This window comes from Euphorbia lathyris, chromosome 10 (assembly GCF_963576675.1).
Source record: "Euphorbia lathyris chromosome 10, ddEupLath1.1, whole genome shotgun sequence".
Taxonomy (NCBI): domain Eukaryota; kingdom Viridiplantae; phylum Streptophyta; class Magnoliopsida; order Malpighiales; family Euphorbiaceae; genus Euphorbia; species Euphorbia lathyris.
In genome coordinates, this window is record NC_088919.1 from 20,864,359 (window position 1) to 20,882,063 (window position 17,705).

Sequence of the window (17,705 nt, forward strand, 5' to 3'; positions counted from 1 at the left end):
GGGTTGCATAGAAAATTTAGAACTCATGCTGATTTTTTTCGCATGTGACTTGTGTTATCATCGCTGTCGTGGCTTGAATTGAATCACAACACTGCTTCTATTAAGCTATTAACCAAACAATATCCCGATGATCCTGATATGCCATAATAAAATATAAATGTCGAGGTTGTAAGCCTTAATATGATGTATGTCCTCAGCTGCTGTAAATGTTTGTGTTGCCCTCTACATTTTCATTTATATTAAGTTTTTTAAGATATGTATACATGATTATTAATTGTTAGGTGCGGATTACCTTTTTCAGTAATGGTAAATGGTACAAATATGCCAGGTTTTGGTACCTTGTATGTGTAGTTGCTGCATGGTTCAAGCACAAACATAAAGAACCTGCGGTCAATATGGGGCATCTGAATTTGCAGTCTGGATCCTATCCATTTGACAGAGAATTCAGGGGCTGTCCTGTTAAAGCTACCAAAGGTTCTCTTGCATGCATGGTTAATTCTGAAATTGGAGCAGTTTTGGCTCTGATGAGGAGAAACGTAAGGTGGGGCATCCGCTATGTGACAGATGATGATCAATTGGAGCACTCTCTCATTCATTCCTTGAAAGAACTACGGAAACATATTTTTTCATGGCAAGATAAGTGGGACAATATTGATCCAACCATCTATCTCATGCCATTTTTGGATGTAATTCGATCTGATGAAACTGGTGCACCAATCACAGGGGTTGCTTTGTCTTCTGTTTACAAAATATTAACCCTTGATGTGCTTGATGTTGATACTGTGAAAGTTGCTGAGGCTATGAATCTGATTGTGGATGCTGTCACCACTTGTAGATTTGAGGTGACTGATCCCGCCTCTGAAGAAGTGGCACTGATGAAAATCCTTCAGGTTCTTTTGGCTTGCATGAAAAGTAGAGCATCATCAAAGTTGAATAATCAACATGTATGCAATATAGTAAATACATGCTTTCGCGTAGTCCATCAAGCCAGTTGTAAAGGAGAATTGCTGCAGAGGATTGCACGCCACACCATGCATGAATTGGTCAGATGTATATTTTCACACCTACCTGATATGGACAACAATGGGGGCAAATTGGTTGATAGAGGCTCTTCTGTTCCTGGAGAGGTAAGAATTAAATGCTCACTTTTTTATTTTATTATTCGTTGATATCATGCTGGAATTTTATAACTTGCAGAAATATTTACACAATATTAAAAATACAAACAGAAACAAGGTGGATATCTAATGTGTTATGATTCATTGATTGTGATAAAACTCCATTATTTTCATGGGGTTACCACTTACCTCCTTCAATCTGAGGTAACTGCAGCTTCAACAAAGAGATTTTTCCAGTAAGAAAACTGTAGTGATTGTGAAATAATCAAATTGGTCTTTTAGTTAAGCAGTTTGGAGTTCAACACAGGCATAAGATCTTATGATTATTCATGTTTCATGGCTATAGATGTATGTATATGCTTGCCAACTGTCAGGAGTAAAGAATTTTTGGTTAGGGATCTCAACAGAATTATCCAATAGATGTTTATATAATCTCTCAGTAGTAGCAATCGACTTGTTTAAACCCTGAATGGGTGATGTAACTTCCAAGTTGAGTAGAATATACATACATGTAAATACCCTTTTGAGTTATTAGCTACTGAGGTTAGCACATCAATGCCTTCCTCAGTACATGAAGTTGATATATATGTATTTTTTCATTGCAGGTTGATGCACTGAGCAAGGATGATTCTTTTGGAAGTAAACTGCTAGATAATGGGAATGTAAGGGTTGAATCTGATGGTCAATCCGCAACTGTTGATGCAACTAGTGATCTCATGGGAAAATTACAGCATGGCAAGGATGAAGAAAAGATAAGATGCTGGTAATGGGATGGAAACTGCTGAAAATGGTGAAAAACTTATGATGGATCCTTTTGGAGTACCTTGTGTGGTGGAAATATTTTCTTTCCTATGCTCTCTTTTGAATCTCATTGAACATATTGAGATTGGTCCCAGATCGAATCCGATAGCATATGATGAAGATGTTCCTCTATTTGCTTTGGGTTTAATTAATTCAGCTATTGAATTGGGTGGCCTCTCGTTCAGCAAACACCCAGCATTATTGTCATTAATTCAAGGCGAATTGTTCCGTAATTTGATGCAGTTTGGTTTATCAATGAGTCCATTAATTCTTTCAACAGTATGTAGCATTGTTCTCAATCTGTATCATCATTTGCGGGTTGAGTTGAAAGTACAGTTAGAAGCTTTCTTCTCTAATGTGCTTATGAGGATAGCACAAAGCAAGCATGGATCGTCATACCAACTGCATGAGGTTGCTATGGAGGCTCTGGTTGATCTCTGCAGGCAGCAAACTTTCATGGCTGAAATGTATGCTAGTTTTGATTGTGACATTACCTGCTGTGATGTCTTTGAAGACCTTGCTAATTTATTATCAAAAAATGCCTTTCCGGTAAATGGACCTTTGTCTGCAATGCATATTGTTGCACTGGATGGTCTGATATCCATGATTAAGGATATGGGTGATAGGCTAGGCAATGAGTTATCACTTTCAGAAGAAGCTTCAGAAGATTCTGAGGGGTATAAATCATTCTGGACAATGAAATATCAAAATTATAGCGACCTTAATTATTGGATTCCACATGTTCGTAAGATGAGACACATTAAAAGGAGGTTGATGGTTGGAGTGGATCACTTTAACCGGGATCCTAAGAAGGGTCTAGAATTTCTCAAAGGAATAAATCTGCTGCCTGATAAGCTTGAGCCTCGGAGTGTAGCATCTTTCTTTCGGTACACAGCTGGATTAGATAAAAATCTTCTTGGAGATTATCTTGGAAATCATGATGAATTCTGTATTCAGGTGCTTCAGGAATTTGTTAGAACTTTTGATTTTCGGGGCATGAACATGGATACTGCATTGCGTCTTTTCTTAGGAACTTTCAGGTTGCCTGGAGAATCTCAGAAAATACAGAGAGTGCTCGAAGCATTTGCTGATAGATATTATGAGCAGTCACCTCAGATATTGGCAAACAAGGATGCTGCTCTCGTGATGTCATATTCAGTTATAATGCTGAACACAGATCAACACAATGTACAGGTTAAGAAAAAGATGACCGAAGAAGATTTCATCCGAAATAATCGACGCACCAATGGTGGAAATGATTTTCCACGAGAATACCTATTTGATCTCTATCGCTCTATCTGTGAGAGTGAAATTCAGATGATTCCTGAGCAAGGTTCTGGTTTTCCATTGATGACATCAGGTCGCTGGATTAATGTACAGCACAAATAAAAAATTACTAGTCCTTTCATTGTCTGTGATTCTCGAGCACTCCTTGACCATGACATGTTTACTATTCTGTCAGGTCCTACAATTGCTACTATGTCAGTGGTTTTTGATCTGACAGAACATGAGGAGGTTCTAAAAACATGCATTGAAGGGTACTTGGCAATTGCCAAAATTTCTGCCTCCTACCATTTGGATGATATATTGGATGATCTAGTTGTGTCTTTGTGCAAGTTCACAGACCACTTGACTCCATTGTCTGTTGATGATGCTATTTTGGTTTTTGGAGATGACACTAAAGCAAGAATTGTGACCACAACGGGATTCCACCAAAAAGGGATCAAGATGGCAAGAGATGGCACCATTTCCAGCAACGACAAAATAACCCTCGGGGTTTCGAGCTACAAAACCGAAACCAGCACAATCCATTCTTTGAAAAATTGCTCCATCGACATTAACCTTTATAAAACCAGTTGGCAGGGAGTCCAAGTCGCAGCACCGTTAACAGAGCATTGAGCACCATCTAGTAATTATCTGGCCAGGTTTCCACTTGGACAAAAAGGAGATCGCAGTGCTAAAAAAGGACATGAGCAAGCTGAAACTTATGATTCCAGACTGTCATTTTGGTTCGTTCACAACGGCCAGCAGATTTCAACAACGAGTCTAGAAGCCTGCTTTGGGCGCTTAAGGTTTACATACTTCTAGAAATCTATGAAATTGTCAAAGAGAGCACTAATATGTGCAACCAACTAAAACATGATACATATCTTCTATAGCAAACATACAAAAAGGGACATCCATTATCAAGTTGCACATGACAATTTTTAAGAGCATCGAGGGTAGGCAGACAGTTCAATAAGGCGCGACAAATAAGATTTCGAACCTTTGGGATGTGGGGTGTGAAAGCACCACATGGACTTCTTGTCAATGTTTGTGGTTGGGGGTGTCACCATAATGAACTGAACCTAACTGCAAATATGCGCTCTTGACACTGAATTGGCCCTTGAGTCCCACCACCAGCTCCAAGCATCATTAACACGCCTAGTGCTTAATGGAATTTTTTTGATGAGTTCGTAATCCCGATCATTAATCAGCTCTTGAACCAGCTCATCATCTTAAGCATTGTGAACTAAAGATTGAAGGCTATCAATCGTATGAATAAAGAGACCTTCCAATCGAACACTCTCAACAAAAGGATTATTTAGGAGACGCAACCAGAGGTCTTCCCACAACACGATAAGCACCCGGAGAGATTAAGGGAAGAGAGGCCAGGATACTAATCTAAATATAACTCGGGTTATTATTGATATCAGCTTCTAGGAAGGAAGTAGTGGTGTAGTACCTAGCTTTATACACATGAGCCATAAGAGAATCTGGACACGTGAGGAGTTGCGAGCCTTGTTTTGCTTCGCGGGCCACATTAAATTGATGCAAATTTTGGAAATCCATTCCCCCTAACTTCATTGGAGCACACAACTTATCCCAAGATTATTAGCAAATCCTCTTGCCTTCATCGCCATTCATACCTCACCAGAACAAGTTCATCATCTTCTCAAGATCTAAACACAACAAATTTGGAAGTAAAAATAAGCCCATTGCATAGGATGGTAGAGCTTGGATAATAGATTTAATAAGCACTTCCTTGCCCGCTTTAGAAAGAAACTTCGACTTCCAACTCCTTAACCTTGAAGATACTCTACCTTCAACATACTTAAACACTTGAGACTTGTTCCGGCCGACTAGCGGTGGCAGGCCCAAATACTTTTTGGGGACAAAAACCAATGAGATGCCAAAAAAGGTTCTCAGATGAGAGCTAATTTGACTAGAGCAGTTTTTACTGAAAGAAATTGAGGACTTGGAGTAGTTTATTTTCTGGCCTGACGCCTTCTCGTATTGAAAAAAGCAGTGTTTCACAACTTCACACTTCTCCCTGATTGCTTTGAAAGAGATAATTGCCGTAAGCAAAAAAAGAGATGGGAGATGGATGGGGCGGTACGGGCAATCCGGCAGCCATGAAGCGTACCTCTTTCTTCAAGTTTAGATAGAGAGAAGAAAAGACCATCAACATAGATCAAGAATAAATAAGGTGAGACCGGGTCACCCTTGCGAAGATCTCTGCTCGGAAAAATATGGTTGCCACTAATAATCTGATAAGTTCCTTAGTGACATGTTGCATAACCAAACTAATCCATTTGTCTTCAAAACCGAGCTTTCGCATTATCTGGGAAAAGAACTCCAATTCCACCTTATCGTATGCCTTGGACATATCAATCTCGAGGGAAAGTGATTTAGGAAGTGATTAACTTCAAAGAGTAACATAATATTATAACGCCTATTTGCAATTACCTTTGAAAGGATTTTGTAAATTATATGAAATCAGCCTAAGATTAGAGATCGTTTCAGGCTTAGACTTCTCTGGGATAAGAACCAAAGTAGTAGCATTAATATCATCCAGAAAGGAACCCAAATTTAACAACCTATGACAAGAAGCCACAACATCTGCCCCAATTAAATCCCAGTAACATTGATAGAAACCATGGTTGAAATCGTGAGGGCCATGACTTTTGTCTGGATTCATTAAAAAACTCGTTGACTTGACTTCATCTGGTGTAAATGGCCTCAAAATATGATCATTAATGTCCGAGGAAATCTTAGCGTGAATATTATTGCGGATAAAAATAGGTTCACAACCATTAGAATAAAAAATGTTATTAAAGTAATAATGGAGAAGGGTACTCAAACCTGAAGTCTAAGAATAAAAAAAACCAGTCTCTTTGGTTTTCTAGGTTTTCCCTGGTGAGGAAGTGTTGTGGTCTCACTATCTCTTTTTTTTTTTGCTTTATAATGTCTCAGTAACCAAAATAAAATTAGATTGTCAATTCATATTCATTTCAAACTAAGTTCATACTTATTATAGGATGATGGCAACTATGAACCTGTCCCAGGAAGTGATTTTGAAATTACAAGGGTTGCTTTTCGAGACAATTCATCTAAATAATACATCAACAATCGTGCAAGTAATTTTACGGAGGTCACGAAAAAGCTGAAAGGGAAGGGGGTTGATCTTGACAATAACGGTTTTCTGATTCTTCAGGTTTTGTACTTGCAACATAGCAGTTTTAATTCGAGTAAGAAGTTAGTTTTCACTGGTTAAAAAAAAATTTGTTGCTTGCTGTTATAGGGTGAAGTTGAGCAGGTTTCATTGATGAAACCCAAAGCTCAAGGACCCAGTGATGAAGGGTTTCTTGAATATATGGAAGACATAATTGGGACTGACAAGTATGTACAGAAGATTGAAGAATCATCCAAAGAGTGAGTATGTTGACCTTCTATAAATGTAGAAGAATGACTCATGGTGCTGATTCCAAGTTTCAAATTCTAATTCTTGATAAGGATCAACATAATCTGTGTATGTGCAAAATAAAAACAATACTTGTTAGTTTTGTAAAGCACTCTATTATGGGAAGTTCATCTCTTGATTGCAAGAATTCAGTATTGAAATTGATACTGGGTGATCTGAACTCATACTGTCACAGGTTGTTAATTCTTGAATTAGGATGTCTTATGGATTTTTTTAATCCATCATTTAATAGCCTTGAATAACCATGGATAAAATAGTTATTATGATGCGATGTATACTGCTGGTTGTGAGGTTATTGTAGCTGCAAGATTGATGATCAAAGTCATAGATATACTGCTGTGATGATAGGTGGAGTAGTAGAAACTGTAACTGGATAGCGGTGATGGTTAATCAAGACTGTCTTGACCATGGTGCAATTCTTTTATTTCTGTTATAATATTGGCTATCAAATATAGTGGGTTCATGATGGTGGTGACTAGCTAGAGTTATGGCAAGTTTGTTAGGCTAGCAATGATGCGGTGGTATGGGATCCAAATGAAAAGTTATAAACTCAAGTAATTTCCTATTCTATAAAGAAAATTTGGAAGTAATAGCAAGTTAACCAAATTGGTTTTGCATGTATTAATTTATTCTTTTCATTTTCCTTGGAATACAATTGAAAACTAAGTAAATCACTTAAAGGCTATGTGACATGATTGGTGTCTAGTTTCTTAAATTCTTGAATTAAGCTGCCAAGTTGGTAAAATTTGGAAACTTAGTCTGCAGATGCAAATGCATGTTCCATTGATGAAGCAGTGGCAATTAAATTGTGTTTCAATCCCTTCAACAAATATTTGGCATATCAATAGCTCGAGGATGATAACTGCATTTTGTAGCTAACAATATGCTGTAAATAACCTTACAAATTTGTTTCCATACAAGCCATTTCTAACTTGTATTTATGCTTGCATTGGTTTTATAGGTTGGAATCCCTTAACGAGAAAAGGTCCGGAGTGGTGCAGATGGTTAAGTTGGCTGAGAAAGAAAGGGATGGCTTGGAGGTTTGTGTACCTTTTGTTGTTATTTTAATATATATTCTTAATTAATTTCTCTTTTTTTCCTGTGGAATAGGATGTGAAGAATGAGGCAGAGGCCTATATGCTGAAAGAATTATCATTTTTAAAATGGCAAGAGAAAGCTACAAGATTAGCTTACGAAGATAACAGTGCAAAAATGGTTGATATGCAAACAAATGTGTCTAGCCTTGAAGAAAATTTAAAAGCTGAAAGGTTATTTGGTTATGACTAGCTAGATTTGCATTAAATTCATTCACTAGATCTGTAATATATTGAAGATCTTATTGATGTATTTAGGGCGAAGATTCAAGAAAGTCATAAATCATTGAAGGAGCTTGAGGCAGTGCACAAGAATTTTATGAAAAGACAAGAGGTTTGTATGGCATTCATTTGACTCTTTAATAATCATTGTCAATCCCCGCTTCAGAAACAATAATACAGTAATACTCGTTTGTCTATGTTTGCGCTCTTTGCTATGCATATATTTAATCTTGTTTTATTAACAAGCAGTTATTTTTTCTTTGTCTTGAGTTCAGGAACTTAACAATGATCTCAGAAATTGTAAAGAAGAGTTTAAGGAATTTGAAAGGCAAGATGTTAAATACCGGGAGGATTTGAAGCACAAGAAGCAGAAGATTAAGAAACTCGAAGACAAACTTGAAAAGGTAGGTGAAAGATGATTTTTTCAGCCATTGAAAATATGTAGCATCTAACATATTTTCATCCTTTGCAGGACTCGGCAAAGATTGAAGACTTAACCAAGGAGTGTGAGAACTCAACAGATTTGATTCCAAAACTTGAGGAGAACATTCCAAACCTGCAGAAATTATTCTTGGATGAGGAGAGAATACTAGATGATATTGTAGAAAAGTCTAAAGGTTCTATCTTTTCCTTTTATTTTAATTATATATTTTTTATTTCAATTATTGAATATGCTTTGCCTTAAATTTCTTTGTAACCTATGCTTTCTCAAACACTTTAATATGCTCATATTATGGTTGTTGAGTTTTTTCAAATGAAGTAGGTCTGGGATCTAGATGCATGGGGTTTAGGGTGCTTGTTTGCTGTTGGTATTCCTACTTTGTTTATGTTAGGACTGAGGAGCATTTGTCAATTGGGATAAATCTGCATATGGACCATTGACCATGTTAAGAAGCATGTTCATGGGTTTGACAGCTCTTTCAGCACATAACCTTAAGGTTAATAGGTTTTTTCAACTTATATCCTTTACATGGCTTATACTTTTTTTTTTTAATATGCAGGATTTTACTCACTTGCATCCAAACAATACCTTATTAATTTTGGATGTGAATTGCACCAAATGTGCCCATTTTATAATTAACTTAAACTTTATATTGAGTTGAGTCATGACTACATAACTCTCACTCACACACACCTGTCAACAATCTTCCCCTCAAGCATGCAATTTTGAATCTCTTGCATATTGGATTTGGGTCTTGCTCCCCCTTGAACGAAATCCTCTCTGAAACCTACAACATAACTAACAAGAGTTCACTGCTCTTGTTGCCATTTTGCTCAGCTCAAACTCAACTTGGCTCCATGCTTGTCCAATGTCAAACCACGGGCTTTGATATTGGATGTTATGTTGGGATGATCACTCATGGGCTTGACGGTACATAATTCCAACCCAAAATTTCAAGGTATTAGGTTGAGAGGTCATTCTCAAGTCAACTTATATAACTCTCACTCGACTTGTATCTTTGCAATATGAGATTCTCAAACTATCACGTTCCATGTTCATCCCCTGTCGTATCATGCTCTGATGCTAAATTTTTAAGACCAGAGGAAAAACACTCGTGGACTAAACACTACATTCCAACACAAAATTACTAGATATTAGGTTAATTAGGTCATGCTCAACATATATATCATTCACTTGACTCATATTTTTCTGATGTGAGATTCTCACTCGTTCCAACTATTTGACAGTTGAAGTTTGAAATATTCTAATAAGTTCGGAAATTTAATTATCTTGTAGTTAGGTGTGAGGCTATATAGAGTTCTATCTTGTTATTTTGAAGGATATTTTGGTTTTATTAGTGTGACTTTAGTTCTTCCCATGTGCAAATTCTTCCTCAAAGCCATGATTGAAACTCATATTATAAATATCCATCTATGGTTTTTTTAATTAGGTTTCTTATTGTGAAATGAAAAGATTGCTCTGTTTTTAAATTGTAATTTCAAATTTTCACATTCCGAAGTTGTGGTTTTATAGCAGCTAGATCTTTTCTGTGTGTTTAACAACAAGTCAATAGATGGCAACATCAATTGATACAAGGGAAAATTCCATTTCTTTTGTACATTTCATTGTTAGACAATCCTTTCAATTTTATTTTATTGCTTGTTATGTAACATTTTCACGTTTCTACCAGTTTTTCCAAAAATAAAATAAAATAAAGAAGAGAAAAATAGCCTAATCAATTTGAACATTTACTTTCTCAATACGTGAGCTTATAGATTTTTATTTGTACATTGGTGTTCTCTGTAAGCTTGAGAATGAAAATATATCAACTATTTTATTTAACACTGCTGTTTAAATGTGTAGAAAATAGCTAAATCGAATTTTTGTGAAAGAAACAAGTAAAAGTTACACCTGAAAATATGCTCAGAGTTTCGGTTTTTTATGAACATGTGACTTGTATTTTTGTCAATTAGCTAGAATCAGTATGAATGTGAAAAGTTAGGGTACAGATTCCAAATTGATTAAATTACAAGAATCGACTAAAGTTAAAACTCAAGCGCAAGCTTGGCTATACTTGGTCATTAGATCGAGTGAATGTAAAATATGATTTGAGGGTGAGAGAACTATTTTCTCTATTTGAGTGTGACTTTGACATAGAATTCTCTTGTTTACTTTTATTCTTTGTGATTTTAAACGGTTACAGTTTCTATTTGGCATGAAGCTGTGCTTTGTTTTTTGTATGTGTCTGTGCGTTTCTCTCTCCTTCTAGTCTGTGAAGAACTTGTGCCATTATGGAATTTAAGTTCTTAGAAGAGTGTCTTGATTTTTTGTTCTTTGATTTTCTTAGCAATACACTGAATTTTAAGCTAAATATATTTGTTATGGTTGGTTGATAAACAGTTGAAACCGAAGGATATCGCTCTAAGCTTGTAATGGTTCGTGCTGAATTAGAACCATGGGAAAGACAGGTCATTGATCACAAGGGAAAGCTTGATGTTGCATGTACTGAATCGAAGCTCTTGACTGATAAGGTGGTGGATTTATTTTGTCATTTGATATGTTAGTGATGTGCTTAGAATATTCTCTGATTTCTAGCATTTACAAGGATATGTCAGTCTGGATACTAAACCAAAAGGATATTTAAATCTGGGTACTAGACCTATAGTGAGCTGACCTCAGGAAGAAACATTCATTCTTTTCAAACTGTTGCATTGCATGGAGTTAGGGTCATAGTTTTAACTTGTTACTTATAAATTGCCTGTCTGTTAAAACTGGTAGCAGAAGTAATACCATATCAAATTTTGGAAATTTGTACCATTTTTTATCTTCTATTTGATTAGATGCCTTAAATTACTTTCCGGGTGAAATTTTTGTTTAAATGTGCTCGTTTGCTGTTTCAGCATGAAGCTAGTCGTTCTGCTTTTGAAGATGCGCAGAAGCAGATGGGTAATATTTTGGAAAGAATTGAAAAAAAAGCTTCAAATATCGCAAAACTACAAACTGATATAGAAAAGCACCAACATAAGGCATCAGAAGCTCATAAAGTGGAAGAAGTTCGTAATTTCTGATTTACTCTTCCTAGACATGAGTTAAAAATTGATTATAGTTGCTTTGTGCTTTAGATACTTTTACTTTTCATTTCATTTTTTCCATTTCCTCAATGCAGGAGAAGCAAGTTGACCTCCTACCAAAATTAAAGGATAAAGTAAGCACTCCTGAAGGGGTTCCACGTCTTTTTGATCTAGTAAGAGTTCAAGATGAAAGAATGAAGCTTGCATTTTATGCTGCTTTGGGTAACACTGTCGTAGCAAACGATCTAGATCAGGTATTCAAGCTTCTTTATGCAAGCTCATACTAATTATTTTCTTTTTGTATGATTGCTAGAAAAGTTCCAAAATACATGTCTAATCGCTTTAACATGGTTAATCTCATAGTTGTTAAAGGCACGCCTGACCCTAGGCCCAGGTCTTAGCACCTCTGTAGCAGAGAGGCAGACGATGTTCAGCAGGCCTGTGGCGGCGGTGCGCCTTGTCTGAAGTGCACCTAGGCGCATGGATAGGATTTTTTTAGGGTTTTGAATTAGAATAAGTTGTTCTAATCTCAGCCCTATAGCTAAGTACTTAGAATAAGTTGAGCTAAGCTGAGTTGAACATATCTATATCCATATATGGTTCACATGTCTAAACGAGTCAAAATCTTTATCAATACATTTAAATTCTAAGTTAGGTGTAGGTTTATTTAAAAATATATTATTGATTCGGGCATACAAATTATTACTATGGTTTTCACAACAGTATTTTGATGAAAAAGGACATGGTTAGAGAAGAATTTTTTAGATAAGTATCATCTTTAAACCTCGAATATAATATGATTAAAAATTGCAATGATTAAAGTAATCATATAACAAGCTGCTCATTATTCAAGTTTGACATGTTTATGGAAAAAGCCTCAATTTTGCTTGACATTTTGTTGTGTATAATCATCTACAAGCTTGAATGAGTAACTATCAGGCCTTGTCACTGGCTTGAATTGTTTCAGCCCTAAGAAGAACTTTTTTTGATGTCATCTATAGATGAAGGGAATGGAGAAAAAGAAATTTTATATGGCTGACAATCTGTGAAGGGGTGAAAGCTTTTTTTGATTGATCTGAATTGTTTTGCATTGGTTGCGGCTATAGAAGCTGGCCTGTCAAAATAGAATACTGCTTACTGAGTCTATATATTAAGTTATTAACTTATTTTCTGGCTTTCTTTTAATTACTTCAAAAACTAAAGATTATTGAAACACAGGACAAGTCAACTGTAACCAAGTCTCTGCTGAGCCTGCATGAAATACACTAATTTACTCAACAAGATGTTATATGCTATTAAGAATGAACTTTTATGCCACTAACTTCTAGGTACTTTCTCAAGTAAACTACAAATGGAATCCCTTGTTAATGAATAATACTGACGCACTTTAATCTGCTAGGTAAGAATAACCTTTTATGCATGAGCTTCTAGGTACTTCCATAAGTAAACTACAAATAGAATCCCTTGTTAACGATACAAAATGTAATGAATTCTAATATGCTTCATCTCATGTTATGAATAGTTTCCATAGTCTTTGAAGGTATTTTGAGAGCATAATTATGTTGTCTTCAGATATACTGTTTAAGCTTAATCTGGAGAAGAAAGCTCAACTTTATTGATTCTGAATTTATAGGCTACACGGATTGCATATGGTGGAAATATGGAGTTTCGACGTGTAGTTACACTTGACGGGGCCCTTTTCGAAAAATCTGGTACGATGAGTGGTGGAGGAAGTAAGCCGCGTGGTGGTAAAATGGGCTCATCTATCCGAGCTGTGAGTGTTTCTGGTGAAGCTGTTGCAAGTGCAGAGAAGGAGCTTTCTATTATGGTTGATAAATTAAATGGCATCCGTCAATTAATTGTTGATGCAGTAAGAAGTTACCAGGCGTCAGAGAAAGCAATTACACACTTAGAAATGGAATTAGCCAAATGTCAGAAAGAGGTAGCTTTTCTGGTTAAGTTTACATGAGTTTGCTTTAGCTGTTGCTGATAGAACTTAGTTTTTTTAAACTAACTCTCAAACAGATTGACAGTTTACATTCAGAACATGGTTATCTGGAAAAACAACTTGGTTCCCTAAAGGCAGCATCTCAGCCAAATAAGGATGAACTTGACAGGCTAGGGCAGCTTAAGGAAATGATATCTTCAGAGGAAAAGGAGATCGACAGACTGACAAAGGGGTCTAAAGATTTGAAGGAGAAGGTATATGAAATATGCAGAGTCTAAACATTCTGGAAACCAAGATAACAAACCTTGTCTGTTTTATTACTGATTTGTGCTTAATTTTTTGACTCTCTTAAATCTTTGAATTTATTCCTGACTTGCAATTGACTTGAACCAAAATTCCATATATTATTTAGTTTTGCTACTGTCGAATTTAATTCATTAAATAATATATATATATATATATATATATATATATATATATATATATATATATATATATATATATATATATACATATATTTATTTTTTTTATAGGCTGTGGAACTCCAGAATAAAATAGAGAATGCTGGTGGTGAAGTATTGAAAGCACAGAAAACAAAGGTCAACAAAATTCAGCTGGTAAGAACTAACATGACTTCATAATCTCTAAATTGCTCCAATTTTGTTTGTTCTAATTTAAGCTACTTACCACCAGGATATTGATAAGACTAGCACGGATATCAACCGTCACATGGTACAAATTGAGACAAATCAGAAAATGATAAAGAAGTTAACAAAGGGCATTGAGGACTCAAAGAAGGAGAAGGATAGGCTTGTTGAAGAGAAGGAAAAACTGAGAAATGTTTCCAAAGAAATAGAAGAACGGGCATTTGCAGTTCAGGAGAATTATGAAAAGACACAGAAGGTTTGACTTTTTCCTTAAATTTTAAGTTTCAACAAGGTCTGACTTATCAGGATAAGTTTTGCCTGCTGATACATGCCTTGGCTTTTCTGCAGCTGATTGATGAACATACGGAAGTGCTGGATAAAGCCAAAACTGAGTATGAAAATGTGAAAAAAGTTGTGGATGAGCTGCGGGCATCAGAGGTACTTTGCCACATCAAATTCTTTGGCTAATGTCTTTTCTTTTGGTCAAATGACTGGAATGGATCAGTTAGTTTGCATCTTGTCATAGGACAGGTTGATGCAGATTACAAATTATCAGATATGAAGAAAGGTTACAAGGAGTTGGATATGAAGGGAAAGGGTTACAAGAAAAAGCTTGATGACTTGCAGAATGCTCTGACACACCATATGGAACAGTATGTTGAATTGTTAGTTGTCTATTTTTGAAGCGTTATATCAAACCGAAGCATGCTTAATTTTTGTTTGCAGAATTCAAAAGGATCTGGTGGATCCTGAAAAGCTTCAAATGACGTTGGCAGATGAGACTCTTGCTGAAGCTTGTGATCTTAGAAGGGCTCTTGAAATGGTAACATTGATAGAAGCACAACTGAAAGAGATGAATCCAAATCTTGATTCAATTGCAGAGTATGAATTTTTATTTTAACTTGGTATTTGGATATTCCTATGCTAAAATTTTAGGATAAAGTATCAAATTGGTCCTTAAATTTGTACGCGATGATATACATGTCCCAAAATGAATTCCATCAACTTGTCATATTTGGTCAAATAATTTGGTAAATTGGATATATGCCTTAATTTGATTGGTGAATCTGGAGTACATGAAGTTCATTTTGGGCCACCTTGATGGTTGCTTACAAGTTTAAGATCTGTTTGATACTTCATAAAAAAAATTCACTTCTATTTGCACCACCAAAAAACACTGGTAAAACAGATATCGTAAAAAAGTCTCCTTGTATAACGAGCGAGTGGAGGAGCTAAACATGGTCACTCAACAGCACGATGATATCAAAAGGCAGCATGATGAATGGCGGAAGAAAAGGCAAGCACATCTCCTGTTTTATGCATACTCCAGTTTTATCTCTTCCCAGTGGGCAATTGTTAGTCAAATTGGGTCTTTTTTTCCGGGTTGGATGAGTTCATGGCAGGATTTAATACAATATCATTAAAGTTGAAGGAAATGTATCAGGTTGGTGAAATTATCATTTAGTGTGTAGAACTGGTTGTATACATGTATGTCAAATGCATGTTCTATTCTATCTTCTTTCATCTTTTTGCATGACTATAAACTATGTTAAACTACTGCATGTTTTGGTTGGTTGGTGGCTTGGTGCTGTCTTTGATTGAATTTACCTGTTTTTGGAACTTATGTCTTTGATATAGATGATTACGCTGGGAGGTGATGCGGAACTCGAACTTGTTGATTCTTTGGATCCTTTCTCTGAAGGAGTTGTTTTCAGCGTGAGGCCACCAAAGAAGAGCTGGAAAAACATTGCTAACTTATCTGGGGGTGAAAAGGTATCTCTAATAATAGTTGTTCATTTAAACAGCTTTTTAAAAAAAATCAAATAGTGTTTTTATTTTATTTTATTTTGAATTATAGTAAAATTGAATCTCTTAACTATTTTCAGACACTTAGCTCCCTGGCTCTTGTTTTTGCACTTCATCACTACAAGCCTACGCCATTGTATGTAATGGATGAAATTGATGCTGCTTTGGGTAACTTTCATTGAACTCTTGAATGTTTACGTTCATTCATTCTGTTACTATTTTATTTTTCTCTTACTCGTAGTTCATATGGATTGTCAGATTTCAAGAATGTTTCTATTGTGGGGCATTATGTGAAGGATCGGACAAAGGATGCACAATTTATTATCATAAGGTCGGCTCCAGGTTTTTTTTTTTTTTTTTAGGCTATAATTACTCGGTTCTTTTTTAAATGTAATTCAAGTGACTTGCAATGTGCAGCCTTAGAAATAACATGTTCGAGTTGGCGGATCGATTGGTTGGAATATACAAAACAGACAACTGCACCAAAAGCATAACAATCAATCCAGGCAGTTTTGTGGTGTGTCAAAAAGCAGCATGATTCTGAACATGGTTTTTTGCAGTATGAATCAATGTAAGGTGCAATTCCATTATTATTTATTTTGTATAGGCCTGATTTGCACGTACTTGTAACTTTCAAATATCAACTCGATATTTATTAGAAATTGTTCGATAGCATACATGCAAATACTCTGGATGGTGCATATTATAAGGTGTCCTTGGAATACTATGTAGATGCCATGACACACTTTTCCCATTTGTTGATCATGAAAACAGATGGTTTTGGATTGAATGACTTTAAAACACCGCCTTCTTGTGTATAGTTCTTGGTGCTTAACTATTACTTTGAAATATACATTAGCTTGCTCAGAAGCATCATGATCAAGCTCGAATGATCTTAGCTGGAAAGGGAGATTAGCGCTTGGCTGGCAACCTATTTAACACATGCTTCTTTTATATTCATTTGCACTACTTTTGTTTACATGTAATGCCATCACAGGGTATCAAGAGGGTCATTGTTGGTAGCTTGCTCACCGTTGCGTCTCATTCTGCGAACTTTGAGTGAAAAAGAACGAGGAGAAATTGCTTGGACTGCTTTATCAGTGACTCTAATTAGATTATAAGACCATGCTCCAAGCAATGTTCCTACCACCGGTCCAACAAAGTAGACCCATAAACTTTTGTAGTGTCCACTGGCAATTGCTGGTCCGAGTGTCCTTGCTGGGTTCATAGATCCTCCAGATACTGGCCTGATCATCACTACACCTCATTAGTTACATAGCTTTGGCTATATATATATATATAAAAGTTACAGTATCTATGGCTTACCCGGCAAGGATGGAGGTTATGCATACAGAAGAACCAACTGCTATGCCTGCTAACTCTCCTATCTGCAAAAATTACAAAAACATTCTGTGAATGAATACTGAATAGAGATTATTTTTTATTGTGCAGTAGTGGGAAAAGGTGAATTTGGAAGGGTAGTAATAGATATTTACAGCCTTAGTGTCAGTTGCAACAGCTGAAGTTACAAACATCATAGTAAATGTTACAACCATTTCCATTATGAGAGCTTGAACATCTGAACCAGAAGGTGAAGTAGTCCCAACATCTTTTATAGGTTCAAGTAAAACTTTTAATGTAAATGAAGCGTATATTGATCCAGTTATTTGTGCTGCTCCATAAAATGGTACCTGCATAAAAAAAATCCAATAACTGAACTGAAAAGAATTATGCATTGCGTCGGTTCATAAGCTATGCTAATTTTGTGTTTTTATGTCGTGTCAGTCGAATTGCCTCATGAACATGTCATGT

General features: G+C 35.9%; 2 protein-coding genes and 1 pseudogene across 8 annotated transcripts; 2 read left to right on the forward strand and 1 right to left on the reverse strand.

Annotated features, from left to right (window-relative positions):
- The first annotated feature begins 270 nt into the window (after positions 1–270).
- LOC136209987 (ARF guanine-nucleotide exchange factor GNL1-like) lies at positions 271–6,357 on the forward strand (annotated as a pseudogene).
- On the forward strand, positions 5,684–17,540 carry LOC136209986 (structural maintenance of chromosomes protein 4-like). 7 transcript variants are annotated; one of them, XM_066001640.1, is made up of 24 exons: positions 5,684–6,396; positions 6,484–6,614; positions 7,625–7,703; positions 7,774–7,931; positions 8,016–8,091; positions 8,255–8,383; positions 8,452–8,596; positions 10,822–10,952; positions 11,322–11,474; positions 11,588–11,746; positions 13,126–13,434; positions 13,518–13,694; positions 13,974–14,057; positions 14,134–14,343; positions 14,436–14,525; positions 14,619–14,740; positions 14,814–14,969; positions 15,341–15,384; positions 15,491–15,531; positions 15,726–15,860; positions 15,974–16,061; positions 16,152–16,224; positions 16,311–16,464; positions 17,346–17,540. In XM_066001640.1, the coding sequence occupies exons 2-23, from the start codon at positions 6,508–6,510 to the stop codon at positions 16,429–16,431; spliced, it is 2,787 nt and encodes a 928-aa protein (XP_065857712.1). In that variant the 5' UTR covers positions 5,684–6,396; positions 6,484–6,507; the 3' UTR covers positions 16,432–16,464; positions 17,346–17,540. The 7 variants fall into 7 exon arrangements, 6 of the variants coding, with proteins under 6 accessions (XP_065857712.1, XP_065857711.1, XP_065857716.1 ...); XM_066001639.1 differs by lacking the exon at positions 17,346–17,540 and having other exon boundaries at positions 16,311–16,763; XM_066001641.1 differs by lacking the exons at positions 5,684–6,396; positions 6,484–6,614; positions 17,346–17,540 and adding an exon at positions 7,085–7,217 and having other exon boundaries at positions 16,311–16,763.
- Positions 16,878–17,684, reverse strand: LOC136209988 (aquaporin NIP2-1-like). The gene is made up of 3 exons (XM_066001645.1): positions 17,390–17,684; positions 17,220–17,281; positions 16,878–17,140 (listed from the first exon to the last, which is right to left on the reverse strand). The coding sequence occupies exons 1-3, from the start codon at positions 17,627–17,629 to the stop codon at positions 16,885–16,887; spliced, it is 558 nt and encodes a 185-aa protein (XP_065857717.1). The 5' UTR covers positions 17,630–17,684; the 3' UTR covers positions 16,878–16,884.
- Between the last annotated feature and the right edge of the window lie 21 nt (positions 17,685–17,705).

Bases quoted from the DNA above. Each gene is read 5' to 3' on its own strand.
- LOC136209986 (XM_066001640.1), top strand. From the start codon at position 6,508: ATGAAACCCAAAGCTCAAGGACCCAGTGATGAAGGGTTTCTTGAATAT. The intron at 14,058-14,133 runs GTAAGAACTAAC...ACTTACCACCAG, and splicing joins AGGTCAACAAAATTCAGCTG to GATATTGATAAGACTAGCAC. The intron at 16,225-16,310 runs GTCGGCTCCAGG...TGCAATGTGCAG, and splicing joins GCACAATTTATTATCATAAG to CCTTAGAAATAACATGTTCG.
- LOC136209988 (XM_066001645.1), bottom strand. From the start codon at position 17,629: ATGCATAATTCTTTTCAGTTCAGTTATTGGATTTTTTTTATGCAGGTA. The intron at 17,282-17,389 runs GTAAATATCTAT...TAATTTTTGCAG, and splicing joins TTGCAACTGACACTAAGGCT to ATAGGAGAGTTAGCAGGCAT. The intron at 17,141-17,219 runs GTAAGCCATAGA...AGTGATGATCAG, and splicing joins ATAACCTCCATCCTTGCCGG to GCCAGTATCTGGAGGATCTA.